This window comes from Anguilla rostrata, chromosome 5 (assembly GCF_018555375.3).
Source record: "Anguilla rostrata isolate EN2019 chromosome 5, ASM1855537v3, whole genome shotgun sequence".
Classification (NCBI taxonomy): Eukaryota; Metazoa; Chordata; class Actinopteri; order Anguilliformes; family Anguillidae; genus Anguilla; species Anguilla rostrata.
Genome location: NC_057937.1, coordinates 15841877 through 15859675, shown reverse-complemented (window position 1 = coordinate 15859675; position 17799 = coordinate 15841877). Strand labels below are relative to the sequence as shown.

The following is a 17799-nucleotide window of genomic DNA, read 5'->3' as shown; positions in this document are numbered from 1 at the left end:
TGGAATATTTGAGGGATTTTCAGGAAAACTATATTTTCAATGTTTCTCATGGATTTGCTGAGGAACTTGTTTCCCTGTGGATCCTTACTCAGATTGATACCAGCAGGTAGGCACCCCCGGGGCGATGCCATTTTGTGAATTAAATATTAAATTACAGATTATGTAAGAGAAATGACAGATTTCAGGTATTCATGCAAGAATTAGGGCATTCAACTCCAAATGATAACCAGTTATATCACTCTGTCATCTCAGTGTAACCACACGCAACTGTGAAAATCAGCAGCACAAAGCCACAACCTGGAACAGAGACAACTGCAGAGTGTATTGCACTCATCAGTTACAACCAGCTGCTAACATTTAAACTTAAAATAATAAAACAAGTAAAATACAAGAACATAAAATCAATAGGCTAATCAATCACAGGCAGTGTTAGTCAGCCTAGCTGCGTCAGGATTGATTAAAATGATTAAAATAAAAGAAAAAATCAGTACTAAAGCAAGACGGTTCAACATATTTAATGCACATTGGACATATAAAACAGGAAGCCTTCGCATTAACAGCTGTAAAACAGACACACTGAAGATGCAGTTTCAGGTCTCTGAATGGACTCAATCAACCATGGAGCTCTGGACGGAACCTCCGGCACATGACACCAACCGCCAGTGACCGCAACCATGGCATCCCGCGTCCGACCGCCACTACACCGCCGCGGCCTGGACAGGTGGAAACGGCGAGGCGCAGCTGCAGGAGACCAGGCGACCGCGCCACACGCAGCACACATCTGAATGAACATGGCCGCGCTGACATCAGTGCCCAGTGGGGGCCAAGGACTGGAACGATTCATGCCGAAAAATGCCTACTTTGCAGCTAGCAAACAAACTCACACACAAACACTGCATCCGACACTCTTTCTAAGTTGAATTTGTTTTCGGTTTTCGAGGTTCAAAATTGTGGATGATGTTGGCCTGATTTCCTATCCATTGTGAGGTAGTCAACTCCGTGTTGACAACTCCCAGACTGGGCTTATTTACAAACAGAAACAAAGCTAGCAATCTAGACCGCAGTCTCCACAATGTAAGCAGTGGAAATGTCAAATCAGGACTGAGCTAGCTAGCCACCACAAACAATTTTCTCTTGGTGTAACGTTTCATTTAAGCCTGCTGTGCCAGACCCACATGTGCTAAATGACTAGATACAGGATGGCAGCGAAGGCTCTAATCCACATGTAATATCAACTAACTTTTCTTTCTCACGCAGACTATTGTGTTTACTTGGGAATGGAGGCATTTTTCTGTAAATACCGTGATATAATTAATTTCCACACTTTACAGGCTTTTTTTGGCTAATCATCTCGTGTGCCATCATTGTCCTGTAATGTTGATAACAATCGAGGTAGTCCAAAAAAAGATTTTCCACTAAAAGAAAATCTGACACATGCACAGGTCGAATGGGAAAAGTACGGAGCCAAAACTTTGTCTCGTGACCTCACCAATTAGCAGCATGTAGCATTTGCACAGTACTACACAAGTACATTTTCTAGATATTATGAAAGCTGTAAAAATAAAAGAATAAATAACTAACAAAACAATGACGTTCAAGCATCTCAAGGTTATCAGCGGACCAAACTGCTGCCTATGTCAACTGCCTGAGGGCTTAGCGTAGGACCGCCCAACCCTGTTCCTGGAGATCTACCGCCCTGCAGGTTTTCATTCCAACCCTAAAAAAAACACACCTCACTCAACAGCCAGAGATCTCGTTCAGCTGCTAATGAGTAAAATCAGGAGTGCCAAATTAGGGTTGGAGTGAAAACCGACAGGGAGGTAGATCTTCAGGGACAGGGTTGGGCGGCCCTGGCTTAGTGGATGACCACAACCTGCTGAAGAACGCTCTAAACAGGTCCGGTTCCTCCCCTCTACTTCGGGGAGTGGGCATGAACTGGCAACCCGCTCCCTGGCTGCCGCACTTGCTTTAACGAAGGGACAAGCGGCTCTGGAACCATCCGGCGCAGGGCAGTTAATAGCCGACTATTAACAGCTCCTCATTTCAAACTGCCCAACACCAACTGTCAAGTCGCTAAAGTTAGCGTTCCAAGATCCTCAAGCCATAAAAATATACATGAATAAATAAGCAGGAGAAACGCACCCGGCGCACGCTTGTGACGACGCGCGTAAAAAGGTAGCCTAACGGGCGACAGGATCGGATCCCCCGCAGCGACCGAGTTCAAGCGTGGGTCACGTCCCGCCGCCAAAAAGCGGCTGGATTTCTGCTTAGGAGGCGCATTAATGCAGTCCCCCTTTAGGATGGTCATGACCCATCATCTGGTTTCATTTTCGTCTACTCACATTAAATCTGCCATAAAAAAATGTCCGATACATCCAAGATCCATAAAGTCGACCCTTGACTCATCAAAGTAGAACAATCGCATTGCTAAATCATAAAATGGACATAAAAAAAGATTAAATGAACTGCTGAGTGGATGATTATGACTTAATAAAGCAGTTCAATAAAAAAGATAAGTATCAAATGAATTCCCTTATGAATGGAGGAGGGACTGGGGAACTTGGGAATTGTCTTTCACTTGAACAAATCCTTAGAGTGTCCGTGTGGGTGTGACCACCTGTACCCGTCTCTGCACTAACATGTTTCACAATGCAAAACTCTACACAAGACCTGAGGGAAATAACTGACAGACTTGAACCATGACAGCCTCTCATGTGAGGCTAATAAATTACTGTGCTCTGCTCTAGTAAGAGAGAGAGACTGTCAGGGGGCGGAGCCTAGGAGGAACCCAAATGCATGGCTAAATTACACCCTACTGAGATAAACAGGCACAGTATTGTGTTTTTTTTTTTCATTTTGAACAATCCTTTCTTGGCCTCAGTCTATAACACAGAACTGAGAGGAATTGTTTCCGGAACCTTAAAACACTGGCTACCTGTACAATTAGGCTACACCCTGCATGAAGCCAGTAGCTAACCAGTCGTTAAGGGTTAAAATAACAAATGGGTCCCTCCAACATAGGACTTCCACTGATAAATTTAGATTCACATTAGTGTGGCCAATTTGGCCCGTGATCAACAACGCAGCACATGAGGAAAGTGCCTTCTGCCGAAATTTCTCTTTGACAGAGAGTAGGTAAACGCTCACTCCCACGCACAACACACACTATGCATTAGAGGAGCACGCGCTCGCAGCGGCTGTTTCCTGTGTGATGTAAAACAGGAAGCCGGCTGCAGCCCGTACGCTTGCTCGAGTTGGCCCCAGTTTTAGCCAGGAGCTTGAATCCACGCCACACTCTCATCCAAAGGGCTTTTATCATATTTGGCCTTTTACTCTGGACAGGAGCTGGAGGAGTGTAACGGAAGGTCTCAGAGCGGCGAGTGCGGCAGATAACACGCTTCGATTAAGATAACCTCTGAGCTATTCCAACGTTTCTGCTACGTGTCCACAGACGATGGCCATGCAGCAGCTGCTGAAACATGTTTCTTGCAGCCAGCCCATATGCAGAACGTCACAACATTCCTATTTTTCACCAATAAATAAAGGTGATTCATATTTTTATGCTATTAATAAAAGCTTCAGCCATTCTTACTATAATGGGATGAGTTAATAAACCGAGCCATTGGTCAACAATTAATATTTTGCCAATTCTTTTTGATTTAATAAAAATTGCGGTTAGCAGGATGTAGCCTAGCATGTTGAACACCGACAAACCATTCCTTTTTTACCAATAACCAAATTTCTATTGGTTGCAGAGCAGCTCAGCTGGTAATCCATGTGACCAGAGTATTGCAGGTATCGAATGGACATTCTGAAAACAGATAAGTTGATATACAGAAAAAAACAGACCAAAATTATCTTCTCAAACATACAGTCTCAGTTCCCGAAAGCTGTATTTAAAAAATGCAGTGTTTGTATATTTACATAAGCCAGAGCAGGCTATTCTATAGCCAGACAGATTGTTTGTACATTTCAGTCTTGGGGAAAGCGAGCTGGTGTGGACCCTGGTAGCGGTGGAGCTGCTATTTGCGGTGCAGTGCGTAAGTAGCCTGGCTGGCCGAAGCGCAGTGTGGGTGCAGAACAGCAGGAGGTGCGAAAATTAGCACTGATGCGGCAGCACTGTGCAGAGCGGCACAAACATCCGAGTGCACAGAAACCAGCACTGCACACAGGCTATCAGAAAACTAGCACTGCACATTAACCACACTGCACACAGGCTATCACTAAACCAGCACTGCACACAGGCTATCACTAAACCAGCACTGCACACAGGCTATCACTAAACCAGCACTGTACACAGGCTATCACTAAACCAGCACTGCACAAAGGCTATCACTAAACCAGCACTGCACACAGGCTATCACTAAACCAGCACTGCACAAAGGCTATCAGAAACCAGCACTGGACACAGAGCATTATACAACCAGTACTGCACAGAAACCAGCACTGGAGTGGACACAGACCATTATAAAAACAGTACTGCACAGAAACCAGCACTGTACATTAACCAACACTGAACACAGGCTATAAAAAACAGAGCACTGCACACAGACCATCACAGCACAGAAACCTTCACTGTACAGAGCCACTGCACCAAAGCCAACAGAGGACCCTTCACTGTATAGTCCAGCAATGACTGTAGCACAGCATAGATCCCCACACTGACAGCACCCGAGGATCCAGCATTGCAGGGAAACCAAAGGACTCTTTCTAATAAGGGGAAGGGGTTTCTAATGGGAGACCGCTTACTGAAGGAAACAAGCACTCGCAGGGAGATTCTTAATCAATTAGGAAATAAAATGTAATTAGAAAAACATTAATTAACTAATAATACATTTACTGATACATTTATTTTATTTTTTATATATTTATAATGAAAACTACAAGGTGCAAGCAATATACAATAATACATTTTTAAAATGGTAACATCAAGTGTGTGTGTCCGTGCGTTTTCATTCATACGTTATTTCATTTAGCGCATTTATTTCCCATAATGCCTCATATTTTCTCGTCCACCTCCATCCCCTTGAGTGCAGTGCACACGAGAGACACAAAACTATAGGCTGAAGGCTAAATGTTCTGCAGGCTTAGGCCATGGTTTCTAAGACCTAGCCAAGCTTCATCTATTTTTATATCGTTGCTTCCTGGAACAGCTCAATGAACTGTCCATCAAACAACATCTGCAGCCAATCAGTGTAATAAAGCCTAATATTTTTTGGAAATGAGACAGATAAAAGGCCCCTCCCCTAGTTTCTCCTCCTCGCAGAAACTCATTAAACTACCATGGCAGTAGTACGGCAGACTAGAGATGGCAGCACCAGCACTTTGTAATCCAATTGTCCACAGTATACTGTACGAATTAACAGAAATCAGGAACTTACCACAGAAACCAGCAAAAAGTGCTCCCACATATGGTTATATAAACAATAAACACACATTTGAGAACTGCTACTGAGACACTGAGTGAATACACATATATCCTGTGGCTCGGCCACGCTGAGCCGTCGCCTTCTGAATAAATGCACAGCGCCACTCCTAATTTGCATTCCTTCGCAATCCGTCAGCGGCAAAACATTCTCAAGAATGTATGTAAACATTGCGAAAAACAAGCGCGTATATATGTGTAGGCTAAGTGTATATTTTCATTTGTTTTAACCAGATGGTTTTTCCTTGCCATTGCCGGTAGAGTGAGAGTTAGTTTGAGGGCTGGCCTTTGGCCCTGGCTGTGGAAAGCGCATCTGAATCAGCACTCTGTCACTGTGCCACTTCCCAGCAGCTGGCCACTCAAAAGTGTAACTACACAACTCGCTTCCCCACCGGCTGCTATGTGTACTTTACTCATCGATGCGCTACCACGCGGGCGTTCCTAAAGTAATAAAAATGTTGTTACACTGGTATGAGGACACTGGCAAATATGGCAGCCTTCAGTAGAAGCCAGGGCATTTCAGCCCCGGTTATAATTTTGGGGAATAAGGGCGCAAAGGGTGGGAAGCAAAGCAGAAAATGGCCGCCGGCAGTGCGGTATTAGCCTTAGCATTTCAGCCAAAATTGGTGCGGGAGTGCCCCGTATGGGGAGCCGCCGTTCCCTCGTTTTCCCAGGGCCTGCAAATGTCACCACATCAATGAAAGACACATCAAAGCAGGCGACGGAAAAACCAAACCGCCAACTGGCACTTGAGAAACACCTGTTGAGTGGGTATATGGTTGCCATGCACCACAAATGAATGTATTTGATGAATAACCAACCCCCACATGCACATGCCCTACAGTGCAGTGAAAAAGTATTTGCCCCCTTCCTGATTTCCCCTATTATTGCATATTTGCCAATATTAGACAGTAATTCACATGGGCGATATGGGTGTTTGATAATTTTATTTCAGTAACTAAAAGAAATAATAATTTTAAAAATATGGTTTGTGCTTGTTCAGTTTCCCTTTGTCTAATATTAGTCTACACTTTCTCTAAAGATCTGAAAGGATTTAGCGTGACACATTCAATAATAGAGGAAATGAGGAATAGGGAGAATACTATTTCACAGCACTACACGTGCTTTATGTGCCATAGTCAAGCAGTCCTAAAAATCCTACAGCTACAATAACTGAAGAGAGATGAGAAGTTGGCATGAACAGAATGCAGGGGACCTCCCCACAGCCCAGAGCTTCTTCATTTAAATAAGCCAAACACTGAAGAGCACAGGAAATGCCTCCATACTACAGAGATACTGAACAGATAGCACTGCGGTCTAGAAGGAGGCACTGAGAGACATTCTGACTCTGAAAAGAGGCACAAGGCATTTAATAGCAAACAAAACAAACAAAGAAAAGGCTTTAAAAATCCAAAACACTGCTCATCTTAAGATGATTTTAAAATTTTTATTTTCCTGAGGCATGTGCAAGCCGTAAAATTTTATTCTGAGTAACCACAAACGGCTGTCGTTAACAGCGCCAGATAAGGCATGCAGTAAAAACACAGCTGTCAACAGCACATGGCGTCTTATTTACAAATTTTTTAAAATTATATATGTGATGCTCATCATTCTGCCACCATAACATTATTTTTTATGTTCATTTTTTATATATTTATTTGGACTTTGTAGAAAATATAACGACGTACATTTTACAGTCCAGGGTTATTAAAAATAGCTTCATATTGCAATACATGAGAGTAGCATTCACCTGTCTAACTGTTCACATAATGTGAAATACTGCAATACCTTTTCTTAACTTGTTAATATATTTAATTTGAATATACTGCTGTATATTCCATTTCCATAACGGTTTCCCTAACACCCCATCCCAGCTGACTCCACATGCTAACTCAAGTGAGCGTTAAGTTCACACACCGGTTACCGTAGAACAAACTCTGAGGGCTTAACTCTGTGTTCTGTTAGGGGCAAGATCACTGTTATCACTGGAGATATTGTCTATGGTTTCGTAATAAAAATGCTTTCCAGCCATTCATAGAACCCCTCTGGTTAGTTCATATACTGTCATATGATATTATGCTCTGGGTCAACTCAATATGGGCCAAGATGTGGCCAAAGAGAGAGGGGGCAAAGGTCAAAGGTTATTGAGAACACTGCCTATGCGCACAAACGTCAGGGCAAAAAACCTTTGTTGGAACAAGCAAGAAAGGATTTTGTATAATATAAACCCTCTATTGTGCAGCAAAGTCTAAGAAGATATTTTTGAAAACAATGTTTTGACACTCTCCCATTATGCCATGATTGCAGTGTTGAAAAACACTTTCAAAGTGTAACTTTTGAGTGTTACTTTGCACATGGTGGAACAATACAGGCTTCAATTCATGTGTATCAAATTTACCAGTATTGATGCAAGTCAACATTTTGACTTGGGCCACACTCAACTTCCTTCATTTACTTCGGTTTTGCAACACACAGGCACCAAATAATTCACTGAAAAAATGCTTCTTTCTTAGAAATAGTCCAATAAGGACTTGCACCTCGCTGCAAAAATGTTTGTGACTATTGTGTAGGATTATAAACTGTCAATCAAGGTCTGATTGATTCTAGACCAGTTACACAAGTCTAGTTATGACAGGAAGTCAGAGAAGCAGAGACAGTATTTTCCACTGGTCATATTAAACCATACTCTTGCGCTGCACATCTAAAGCAAACTCCATATTTAAACCAAACTTTAGCTTGTAAATACAGATACTTAAAGCAAACTTTAACTTTTCAATGCAGAAATTATGGAATTCTGACAGAAAATTTGAACTCAAATCTCTGTGTTACATCATCCAACCTCAATTATCTACGCTGTGGTTTGTTCTGGTAATTTTCCACTGGCTCTTGAACTAGTTTCTCAGTGTGTTTTTAAGCATCGTTATGCATTCTGAACTGGTGTCCGATTTGACAGCCACGTGCTTGCAATTCACACACCACCTGCAGAGCCTGTGAAAGGCATGTGAGATGACATCAAAATTTACGCTTTAGCTAGAGAGCAGCAGTTTAGCCAAAGGCACTGACAACTCAGGACACCGGTCGTTTGTCATCGTCACGTGCGGTAGCAACGACGGGGAAAACTGGGCTTACCGCTAAATTCACGGGGCAGAAAGGGCCGTTTTATGAGGGCAGGGACACCGATGGATAGACAGCCAGGACACAAGGACCCAGCACAAGGAGGTGTTTTTTAACGTTGCGGTGGCCGGCGACTGGTGAGCGGATCTTGCACTTTGCGGTTTTCGCACCAGACCCAGGGCAGCGCCTTTCGGCAGGCCGGCTGCTTGCTGATGCAGGGTAATGATTCGCACACAGCCAGCTTGTTCTCTTAATTGCCAGCGCTCTGCAGAAGTGGGGTCCAGCGTTTGCTTTAGGGAAGAGTAGACTCACTGCGGGAGCAGCTGATATATTTTAATAATGTGCAAATATCACCCTGTGCCAAAAATAATAATAATAATGTCCTCATTGCTCCACCAGTTTCCAAATGCAAAGACCTGTTTTTCATCAATTAAAAAGTAGCCTATACTTTGAACACTTCTAAGGTAGCTCACTTCTGGGTTTCATTTTAACTCCAATTACATGACTATAAGCACCACTTGTGTCTTGCCAACTTGGTACAGATGGCAAGACGCGACATTCAGAAGATCACAATCAAGAAGTGCAATTGTTCAATTGTGCAATTGCAAGTGTTTTTAATGTGGTGTCATTGTACATGCCACTTAACACCATCACATGTGTATCAACATTTTGTTTTTAACTACCAGTATTTTTATCATTTTCGTCGAGAAGGAAAAGCATACATAAAGAAAATCTATACTTGTACTGTATATATATGACAGCACTCAGAACACCACAACCACAACAAGTTTACATTGTGAATGTGATAGACATAACGACAGGTCAGTAGTGAGTGCAACGACAATGATGTCACAGCCTTGGTTCCAATGCAAGCCAGTCCTAGACATGCACTATACACGCAAGGCGGTGCATGTATTGCAAGAATCAAAGATGGTTTGTACATTAAATCCCATTTTGAGTGTGGGCTTCAAAATGGATGATATTGTGTAGCATGTTTCATTTACAATGCCACTGAGAGTCTGAGGGAGATCAGTTGATCAGTTGCAGCACAACAAAAAAAGAAACGGTGGATAACAAGAGGTCCCACCAGCAGCTCTGACAGACATTAAACAGGGACATTGTACACATCAGAGATGAGGTTTTCTGTCATTGCTTTGTTCTTGCAGCTGCTTCAACTGATAGTTTGGCTGATGAGAGAAAACTAGCTAGTTAGGCTCTTTTAAAAAAAAAATTTTTATTTATTTTTGCAGATCACCTATTAAACCACAATAGGGCCCTATAAAGCCTGACATTTAATCATTTATTAATTAAATAATTATCTTTTCCTAAATTCAGTTTTATTTTTTTCTGATTATCATACAGGACATAGCCTACATTTATTACTTCTGTTCTCTGTATCCAATTTATTCAGTTGTGTTTAACATTAGTTTTGAAATCAAACGCCCAAATTTCAGTGGTGATATTCTTGAGCTTTTACAAGGGTTCTGCACCAGTCACGGAAGGTCTCTTTGACATGCTGCCATAGCTTAACTCAGGGGGCAGATGTTAGAATCTTCACTAGCTGGGGGCGCTTAGCGTGCACCTGTGGATTGCGTCATCACGTTTTGTGACTCAGAACATCATAAAGCCCAGTTTCCCGCAGTGTGCCCTTTCAAATTTAACAGAAATAAAGTGAACTTGTATTTTGGGATTTGCCGAATTAAGAACTGAATTCCACGATTCCGTGATGTTCTCAGCATCACAAAAACCCATAGGGCCCTTCCACACCAACTAATGCAAAACAGCCCAACCAACACAAAAAGGCCTGTGTTACATACTGGTTTAAACATTTAAGCAATTACATGCACACACACACACATACACACACACACACTCACAGAGCTGAGAAGTTCCCTTTTCCAGTCAGACTGAATATGAATTGATGCTCGCCAGTTTTAGCATTGTAAAATGTTCTGAAACTCATGTAAGATGCTTCCCGGTCAAGTGTAGAGCTGAGTCACTGCACACAACATATACTTATATATACACACACAACATATATATATACATACAACATATACATTCTTTATGCAAGCCCCACTTGCTACATAAAACAATGAAAATCATGCAATTAACCCAAACTTTACTGCCTCCAACCACCTCTCGAATTTAGAGGCATCTTACCTCTCCTCCTGGGGTAATCCCTCTTTTCTGCGTTCTTCCTCAGCCTACAAAAAAAACAAGGATCAAAAAAGAGCTAACTTCTGAAAACATCAAAAGTTACCTAACAAACCCTCTAGAGCACTTTCACATCCCATGGGTCAGAATGTCCAACCAATCATAGAACTAGGCACTTGTATGTCGAGACTTCTCGAACAAGCTTACTATACAGTTGGAGTCATCATGGGACCACTACTATCCTACTTCACTCTATTCTTTTGCGCCTCTACATCTTGAAACCTATGCACTTGTTGTACGTCGCTCTGGATAAGAGCGTCTGCTAAATGCCTGTAATGTAATGTAATGTAATGTAATGTGAGACCTCATCAGACAACAGCAGTAGTCAGATAATACACATGTACAAAAGTAATATGACACTAATATGACACAACACTAATATGACATGCCTTTCATAAAACATGTATTAACAACGATAATAAATATTACAATAAGGAAATAAATGACAGTTAGTGGGTGTTAATTATGCTGCAAATGCAAGGAAATGTTCTTTGTTTCAACTGTAATGAGGTTAAGGACTTTGGTGTGAGGCCTAGATGACGGAACAGCGCTAGGGGTTTGGGTTGAGGTAACCACACAGAGGAAAAAATGTCATTATCCTCCCCTCTGCGGTTGCAGACATACATATACAGTCGCAGACAAAATATCAAGGTGTTTATTTTATAATTAATAGTTATACCGCTCACTTATACAAAAGGGAACAAGTTACAAGAAAAACAGATTTACTTGGGAGCTTTACACTAAATTTAATTTGACAGTAAATTGAACTGCCCACCCATAACATGGTGAAACAAATGCTCCAATAAAAATATCAATGTTACAGATATCCATGTCATATCCTAGAAGAACATGCCCAAATGTAATCTTAATCTGGGGCAGCCACAAAGCACAGCTAATTCAAAGATGGTTGTTTAAGATTCTGGCCATCGCAATTAAGGTATCTAGACAATCACAAACGTTAGGCTATTATGTTCTAACAGTGAAGGCAGCAATAAAATACATAACAATGAGTTGGGACATAGCTTCCCTTAATCATCGACAGTTACGGTAATCTTAAACAGACAGTAGTTTGAGCTGAATGCATCTTGTGGAGGGCCAGGTGAGGGGAACAATTTATCCGTTTATGCCTGGCCAAACTTGAGACTGGCTTTTGTAATGCTCCCTAGCCTCAACAGTTAGCATTTATAACAGCGGGTGTAATGCACTTGAATATGTAAGCTGCTACAGTTTCTCTGCATAACGTCATATACAAGCATAAATGGCTATTTTATTGTGCTGCAGACACCTTCCCTATTGCACAAAACTACATTTGCAAAATGAAGCCACCTTGAAATTCACCTTTACAAATGAACAAGTAGGGAATTTAATTTCACAGTGCCTTCGTTTCTGCCTAAATGAGGCCTAAATGGAATCACTTTCTAAAGAGATTTTGATCATAAATTGATTTCTGTGGATGCTTAAGATGTTGATTACTTGTGAATGCTCACAAAATGCTGTAGTAACACGACAAATTTCCAAGGATGGATGATATGCTCTTTAAAAGCTGAAAATGAAAGCTTAGAGACTATTGAGGCTATGTCTTACAATTACTCACTACTGCTAATTTGCTCTTATGTAATATAATAACTGAAAGCAATTAGGCACAATGTGTCATCAAATAAGGCACTAAAATACAAAGCACTGCTCTTCAATATATGACAGTGAGTTTGCAGTGATTGTGAAATGTACAGTACGTTACACACTCAAGATCATAAACTACCTTCAGCCTGGCTCTCCCAAGTAAGGCTGAACAGACATGTTTCCATGGCAACAACACAAGACATTCTGGCTATACCATGACATCATAAATACAACACATGGCTGGCAGCAGAGTTTCAGTTTGCTTGTTCTGTGTAAAGAGAGCACGTGTAAAAGTGCCCGTGCGCAAGATGTGGAGAGGGTGTGAGATTTAAATACAGTGACTACACAAGTGCCTTTTATGGAAACGCAATCCAGGGGCCGAACTGTTTACACCGTCGTTCAATTTCACATCCTATTGGCACACGACCCATAAAAAGTTCCCTTTCCTTGGCTTTCAACACAGGCCACTGTGTTACCATTCAGCAGTTAACTACCAGCACACCTGAACTTGAAGCAATGCTGAACAATGACGTATTTCATTCCATCTGTACTGACACTAAATCAATGTGCAGTTACATGGCGTGTCAGTTTCCAAACATAATTTTTTCAAAGTGTCTCTTAACAGGCTTGCACTCTTCCAGTAAGCATTCTAAACTCAAAATTACATTTTTTCAAATAACATGAGCTAAGTGAAATTACCAAAGCCACTTCTGATGTCAATGATGACTAGAGTACGATGACTCTTAGCTTTTCAAATAAGCTTTCCGCATTCATGGAAATGCATAGCAATCAAATATATCCATAACTAAACATAAACTAAAAGCATGTTTATTCTCTGTATGATCAGCTAAAATAAAATGTAATACAGGGCGGAGCTTGACTTGTCAAATAAGAAATGACAGATCCTCTGGTCATTAATAACATTTTGCTTTTCTTTTCTCCGCCCAGTGCTGGGTGGGTTACGTAACAAATCACTACAGCACACAGAGGCTAACACTTCTCATTCAGCACGCTTGCTCAAGCACCTGGGATATCTGTCTCTCAATGACATAAACACTAGGGAATGTAAACAGCTCAACACCATGCTCAACACCTTCAATCTTGTACACATTGCTTCTCAGGGCGGGGCAAGGGATGTACAAAGTGCGAAAAACTCAGTCTGAAAATGCTTCTTTATCTACTGCAATTTCTTTTCAGTCACTGCCAATTCATGACTGACCACAACCAAAATAAACAAATTACTGTTGTGACCTAATTTCACCTTTCTTTAAAAACAGATAACACAACCTTCCACCTTTACACTAGAAATGCCCTTCATAGTGTATATACTACAGTATATAGATACTCTTTTCAGACAATGTTGTAAATTAATGCTGCTTAGGAAGAAAGAATCCTTGACTAACTGAAAACAGTCACTTAAATGCCTTAATTGCGCAGTCACAATAGAAATCAATTAAATTAAATGTTCTAAGGCCCGTAAAACAGTTTCCATCTCGTAAAGAACATTGGTCCTCCCAAACTTCTAACATACCTGAATTAATGTCATTTTTACAGGTTTAACCATGTATAATAGACGTACCAAAAATGCAGTAGGCCAAACAGTTTTGTAAGGTGCCAGTCCAAACAAGATAAAATGGAAAGCAAAAAAAAACTGGACTACCATACATTTTCCAAAAAATTATACAACTTGTAAAACAGAATAATAGCAATAAAGAGCACGCAATGTAATCTAACAAAATGCAATGGACACCGCTGCCACGGTACAGCAAAAATAGCATATAATCTGTTTTACGTAACACAACAGATCACCAAACCAAAGCACAAAATAATACCAAATGCGGCGTTTGCAACTGTGGGTTTGGATTACTGATCCGGATTTTTTGATGCACAGAGACTCAAACTCGTTAAATCCGTGCACAATGCATTGTGCATACCCGCGCGCCACCACGGGCCACATGGCACTCTTGGAGCAGGTGGCTGGGACCGTGCTGGCTCATTCCGCCTCTGATCCCGCTCTTTCACCACTATCAATAACACAGCACTCTCAGTTCATCACTGCACTGTTGTACCTACGGACGGTTATCTTAGAACAGCAATATAAAGACACTGCCAATTTTATTTACGTATGACCAGCAAGAAAGCTACTGATTGTTTACATCAGATGTTCTAGCAGAACCCGATTGCAAGCAATGCTATCTTGCTAAATTACAAGTTACATCGCTTGAGCTATATGACCGACCAATCAATTACTTTACTTAATTTTCTTTCCAAGCTAACAACACCTGGAATGTTTTTATATCTTGAGTTTGATGCATAAAAAACGCTGTACCGGGTTTAAATGTATTTGCAGCTCTGACAGCTTTAACATTTAAAGATAAGGTACTTTACCTGAGGAGGGACTAATAGTTCAGCGTCTTCAGCCTGCCAGACCTCGACCACGCCGGACATATGTGAGAGAGCTGGGGTACAAGACAGCACAACGAGTCAACTTGGCTGAGAAAGTAAACAGTGTCAAAACGCATGCTGGTGTTCTGTACGCTTGATGACTAACATTAGCCATGCAAAGAGAAATTATGGGTTTCTTCAAAATAGCCATCTAATGTTATGAGGTCAGAAAGCCAGCTCGCTAAATTATGATGTGACAAAGACGTGTATGGAGAGGACTGGAAGTAGTTAGCTAGCTAGAAATCCAGCGGGCAGCTATGACGAGCTCGCTATTTAACTTAGCTTACACGCTAACTAGCTACCAGCCAATCCACAAATAATAAAACTTAATGGGTAGAAATATACTTAGCTAGCTAGTAAGTTAAAGGTGTGGTAATCGCATTTTGTCCTAACAAACTAAATAAGGTGGATATCTAGTTTGCTTGGAAACGGGACACTTTCAGTGATCGCCTATGCAGGACCTACCCTAGCTATACATATAGCTTGCTAGCTAACGTAGCGATGCTATCAATACAGGAAACTGCGCTATGAACAATAATGATTTGTTCTGGATGGAGGTTGGTGAAAATTGATCAGCCAATTTTCTGATTAAATATACAATCTTTAAATCCCCCTGCATATAAACAGCACAAATCCTTGTTATATCTGTATTGTGTGTTAAACCCCAGCATATAGAATACAACAGCATTCCCTTTCACCACACGACTTCTGTCTTTAAATGCTGGTGTCAAAGTCAGCAGTCACTCCGCTCTTTGAAACATTTCAACAATAGATCGGTTAGCCTGATAGCTAGCTACGTTGAAAAGCGAATGTATTAGCCAGACCTTGTAGCTGTGCCCCTCTTTGCTCGGCGTCTGTTAAAATCAGCTGCAATATTCCAACTAGAATATTTATCCACGTTTTCCTATGGCAGTTGCCGCCTTGCTGGAAGTCCCTCAGCCCCGCCATGCTCCTCTGTTCGGCTCGCAACCGTGCTTTGCTGAGCGTTGTGTGCTTTCCCTTTCTCTCGCCCTCCCCTTCACACACCCTCTACTTGCAGTCACACACCCTCCCTTCTCCTCGCCCTCTCGCTTTGCACTCTGCCAGAGTAGACAACGCGCGTAAAACGGTTGAGCTGCTATGTTCCTATATTTCACCAACTATAAATTAAGCCATACATTAAACTGCCCAAATTAACCACAACGACTTGCTATCAGTAACATCAGCAATCGTTAAATCTGCTGAGTACATTTACTAAAAGCAGGCTACATTGAATTGCGAGAGTACACAGAGCTGTCATCCCAACCTCGCATATCGTAACGTTCCCCCCACTGTCGTTGTTGTCTTTGTTCTCTGTAGGTGTCCCGTGTTATATCGTTTATTTCACATGTGTATACGTAATGCATGGCAATTTCTGACCGTTTATTTGTAATGAAGTATAATAGCCTAAGCTTGATAGCCTATACAATGTGTAAGCACATTGTGCATTGTGCAAATACAATTACCCCCCCCCCCCCCTTACGAATGGTTTTTGCAGCACATTTTTTGAAGCGTAATGTTCGTTCTTCAGAGTGCTATACCTAAAATAGATTTTTGAAGTGTATTCTAGTAATACAAAGCTGCCCTGTCTTTGAATTTTTTTCATACAACTAAAGCTGGGAGATCATATAGCCTTAATGGTCGCATAGTCAAATAGAAACAGCTTGTGAACGCATGCCAGCCCTTTAAGCAAGTTTAGTATACACTTGAATGTAAAAAGTTTATTATGGAAATGCCTCCTACAGTGTCATTAAATGTGATTGCATGGGTTCTTGATCTAGTTTGCAGTCCACTGACCTTTGTTATGGGTACAAATGACTACTGCACATAGTCTTCATGAACCATATTTAATCTATAATTGAAATAAAAAATTTTAAAAAAAGAATCAAATCTGTTAATCCAGGTAAAAATCTTGAACCTATCCAGCATTTAATTTTTTGACTTACCTGGGAAAATGAATTCCTTGGTTTCACACCATATCTACAAATCATGCTTGAAGAAAAAATTAGGTCTAGTGTAAGAAGAAAAAGAAAACAGCATGACCTCATCAATAGATAAGAATAGTTAGGTCTACATTTTCATAAAAATGAGCTGTTGGAAAGTGTGCTTGTTTTGTGGACTGTGGTACATTGCCTTTTTATTTTAAATTAAAACGACAGCTTCTCTGTGTGGTTATGCATCCGCATTTTACCCCTATCAAAATCCTAAACTATGACATTTACTGTAGCCACATATCAAAACAGGGGGCATATAACACTGTCCTCTCAGCATGGTTAAATTGGGAAGAATGGTTCATGTCAGGGCAAAGGGAAGAGAAAGACTGAGTACTGGATCCTGAATCACACTTCCTGGAAGGCCTACCTCTCTTAAGAATTTTTAATGAGAACAAGTCACAATTGTGTTGCTCTGAAATTGTAGTCTCAGAAGGCTTGAAAGGAATATTGTGCAACACTGTTATACACGAAGCACAGCAAAGCAACAGGTAATTGTAAGGCGTTGTATTCCTTTCCTGCATCATTGAGTAACATGAATGTGCCCCTACTGCACTTGAAACCAAATTACTGGAAGTCCACTTGGGGCTATGTACACAGTGTCTGTGTGGGAGAACAGTTGAATTGATTTTCAGTAAGTGCATTTAATGGCCTCTAATTTAAATGTTCTTTTTTTTTTTTTTAAGAAACAATGTGATCTCCACCTGTGTATGCACTAAAAAAAGGAAGACCAGAGGGAATTTATTCCTTTTCCACTTCAACAATCGAAACATCTCTGTAGTAACACTTAATGGGAAATATTTCCTATGAAGATAATCCCTATTTATACAGTTAAACATGTATAAGCTCTGAAGATTATGACAGGCTTTACATTAGCTAGCATAATGCTAATTCAGACACAAAAATATGAGTTAAATCCTAATTTTTCTGGAGGGTGGATTTCAGACACACTCAACCAAAACAGAGCTT

General features: G+C 41.0%; 1 protein-coding gene across 2 annotated transcripts in view; it reads right to left on the bottom strand.

Annotated features, from left to right (window-relative positions):
• tmem131l (transmembrane 131 like) overlaps positions 1–16121 on the bottom strand; it is a 39987-nt gene extending 23866 nt beyond the window's left edge. Inside the window, exons 1-3 of one of the 2 annotated variants that reach the window (XM_064335339.1) lie at positions 15646–16121; positions 14765–14835; positions 10703–10746 (exon numbers count right to left, since the gene is read on the bottom strand). In XM_064335339.1, coding sequence (XP_064191409.1) covers positions 10703–10746; positions 14765–14835; positions 15646–15769 — 239 coding nt within the window. In that variant the 5' untranslated portion in view covers positions 15770–16121. The remainder of the gene's footprint in view (positions 1–10702; positions 10747–14764; positions 14836–15645) is intronic. The other variant, XM_064335338.1, reaches the window with a different exon arrangement.
• Between the last annotated feature and the right edge of the window lie 1678 nt (positions 16122–17799).